At 40.1% G+C, this 2,290-nt stretch overlaps 1 protein-coding gene across 1 annotated transcript; it reads left to right on the forward strand.

The window, feature by feature from the left end:
• Positions 1-914: 914 nt before the first annotated feature.
• Positions 915-2,063, forward strand: LOC122449534 (olfactory receptor 10J4-like). The gene is made up of 2 exons (XM_043481190.1): positions 915-955; positions 1,232-2,063. The coding sequence occupies exons 1-2, from the start codon at positions 915-917 to the stop codon at positions 2,061-2,063; spliced, it is 873 nt and encodes a 290-aa protein (XP_043337125.1).
• The last annotated feature ends 227 nt before the right edge of the window (positions 2,064-2,290 follow it).

The following is a 2,290-nucleotide window of genomic DNA, read 5'->3' on the forward strand; positions in this document are numbered from 1 at the left end:
TACTTAAACAACGCACAAACTTTGCAGATAATGGTATATTTTCTATTTTCTTCAAGCTTTGTGGATCCTGCAAAAATACTTTCCAGTGTGTTTCTACCAGTCTGTCTCCAATCTACAACTCCACACCAATGTCTTCTCACTGTTTTTCTTTCATTCCCTAACAACAGTGCCTGAAACCAAGCTCCGTATTATTTGGAAAATCTGTATGTTACTTTCATGCTGTCATCTCAAACATAGAGTAGATATTTTAACAAGTGATGGAGACAACCTGAGGTAGTTGAGTTCTTACAAGAGCTATGTTGCAAAGAAGCCCTGTCTACCAGTATACCAGTTAGCTTTATGCTGGAAGTTTTCCTGAAAGCTCAAGAATTGATCAGAACATCATGAACCAGATGAGCCATCCAGGATTAGAATAGTCTCCATAATCATTTTGCCTCTATGATCGCCTGAATGACAGACAATTATTGAACACCTCTGCTTCAGCTCATAGTTATGTACAGAAAATTAGTATACATTTCAAACTGGCGTTAAGTCTGAAAGTCCACTCATTCTTAAGTCCATTCACTGACATAATGGTCAGCCAAGCAGCCACCGCCTCCTGTGGAGCACCTCTAAGGATAGAATTGTTTTCCAAGAGTGTTTGGAAGCTATTCAAAAGTTTTTCCTTACATCTCTTTAATACTGATTCAGTCAACATTGTTAAGTACTTCTCTATGCCAAGTTATGATTAGACCACACAGAAAACATTTTATATCCTTTACTCCTCATACTCTTGTAAGTGAGAAAATAAACATTTTCCATATTTCTCTCATTCCCGAAGATTCTGATTGTAGAAGCTGGAAAGGGGTGAGAAATTAGGGAGCTCCTAGAATGTATATTTGGGCCTACTCTATGGAATTTATATATACTCCCCTATGAGAATCTTTTTTGTCATCACTCTGAGTCCTGATGTAGAATTAAGCCAACTACATTTAACTTCCTTTCCTCAGGCTTTTTTGTTAAGAGTTGTCTCGTCAGTGTCTATGATTAAAGACATCAGTACATCAGTACTTTCAGCAGACTTATCAGAGTCTTAGCCTCAAGAACCTCTATACCTTTGGAGGAGAGTTGCTACATACACCAAGAGAATGGGCAATCATTCTACAGTGAGCACATTCCTTCTGTGGGGATTTTCCAGTTTCTCAGACCTGCAGGATCTCCTTTTTGTGATGATTTTCTTCTCCCATGTGACCATCCTAGCTGCAAACACATCCGTAATGGTGGCTGTCAAGCTCAGTCACAACCTTCACACTCCCATGTACTTTTTCCTCTGTGGCCTCTCCTTTTCAGAAACCTGTACCACTGTGGTAATCATCCCTCGCATGTTGGTGGACTTGCTATCAGACAGTAAGTCCATTTCTATTCCTGAGTGTGCCACACAGATGTTTTTCTTCTTTGGCTTAGGAACCAACAACTGCTTCATCTTGGCCGCCATGTCCTATGACCGTTACACTGCTATTCACAACCCACTGCACTACTCCATCCTTATGACCCATAAGATCTGCTTTCAACTGATGATGGCTTCTTGCATTACTGGGGTTGTGGTGTCACTGTGCATTGTCCTCATAGTATTCAACTTGTCTTTTTGTGACTCTAGCATCATCCAACATTTTTTTTGTGACATTACACCTGTAGTCTCCCTTGCCTGTGATTACACCATTTTTCAGAAAATGGTTCTTCTTGCCTTCACTGTCTTTGTGTTGGTGGGCAGCTTTATTTTAATTATGATTTCCTATGTCTTCATTGGGTCCATAGTTATGAAGATGCCTTCTGCTAAGGGGAGGTATAAGGCCTTCTCAACTTGCTCCTCCCACCTCATTGTGGTGTGCATACACTATGGATTTGCTGGCTTTGTCTATTTGAGGCCCAAGAACAGTGACTCATTCCGTGAAGATATGCTGATGGCTGTGACATATACAGTGCTGACACCTCTGCTTAATCCCATTGTTTACAGTCTAAAAAACAAAGCAATGCAAATAGCCCTAAAGAAAGTACTAGACAATATATGTAGGTTTTCCCCTTAGATAGTAAATAAAAGAGCCCTGAACACTTCTAAAAATTTTATAGTGCAAGCGTTGATAAATAAAAGTAGAGAAAGTGAAGTTCTTTTTGTTCAGTCGATAAGTTGTGTCTAATTCTTTGTGACTCCATGGACTGTGGCACACCAGGATCCTCTGTCCTCACTGTCTCCCAGAGTTGGTTCAAATTCATGTCTATTGAGTCGATAATGCTGTCTAACCATCTCATCCTC

This window comes from Cervus canadensis, chromosome 11, assembly GCF_019320065.1.
Source record: "Cervus canadensis isolate Bull #8, Minnesota chromosome 11, ASM1932006v1, whole genome shotgun sequence".
NCBI classification, from domain to species: Eukaryota; Metazoa; Chordata; class Mammalia; order Artiodactyla; family Cervidae; genus Cervus; species Cervus canadensis.

Excerpts from the sequence above, each read along its gene's own strand:
- LOC122449534 (XM_043481190.1), top strand. The coding sequence starts at position 915 with ATGAGAATCTTTTTTGTCATCACTCTGAGTCCTGATGTAGA. Across the intron at positions 956-1,231 it reads ACTCTGAGTCCTGATGTAGA|CATCCTAGCTGCAAACACAT; the intron begins ATTAAGCCAACT and ends CTCCCATGTGAC.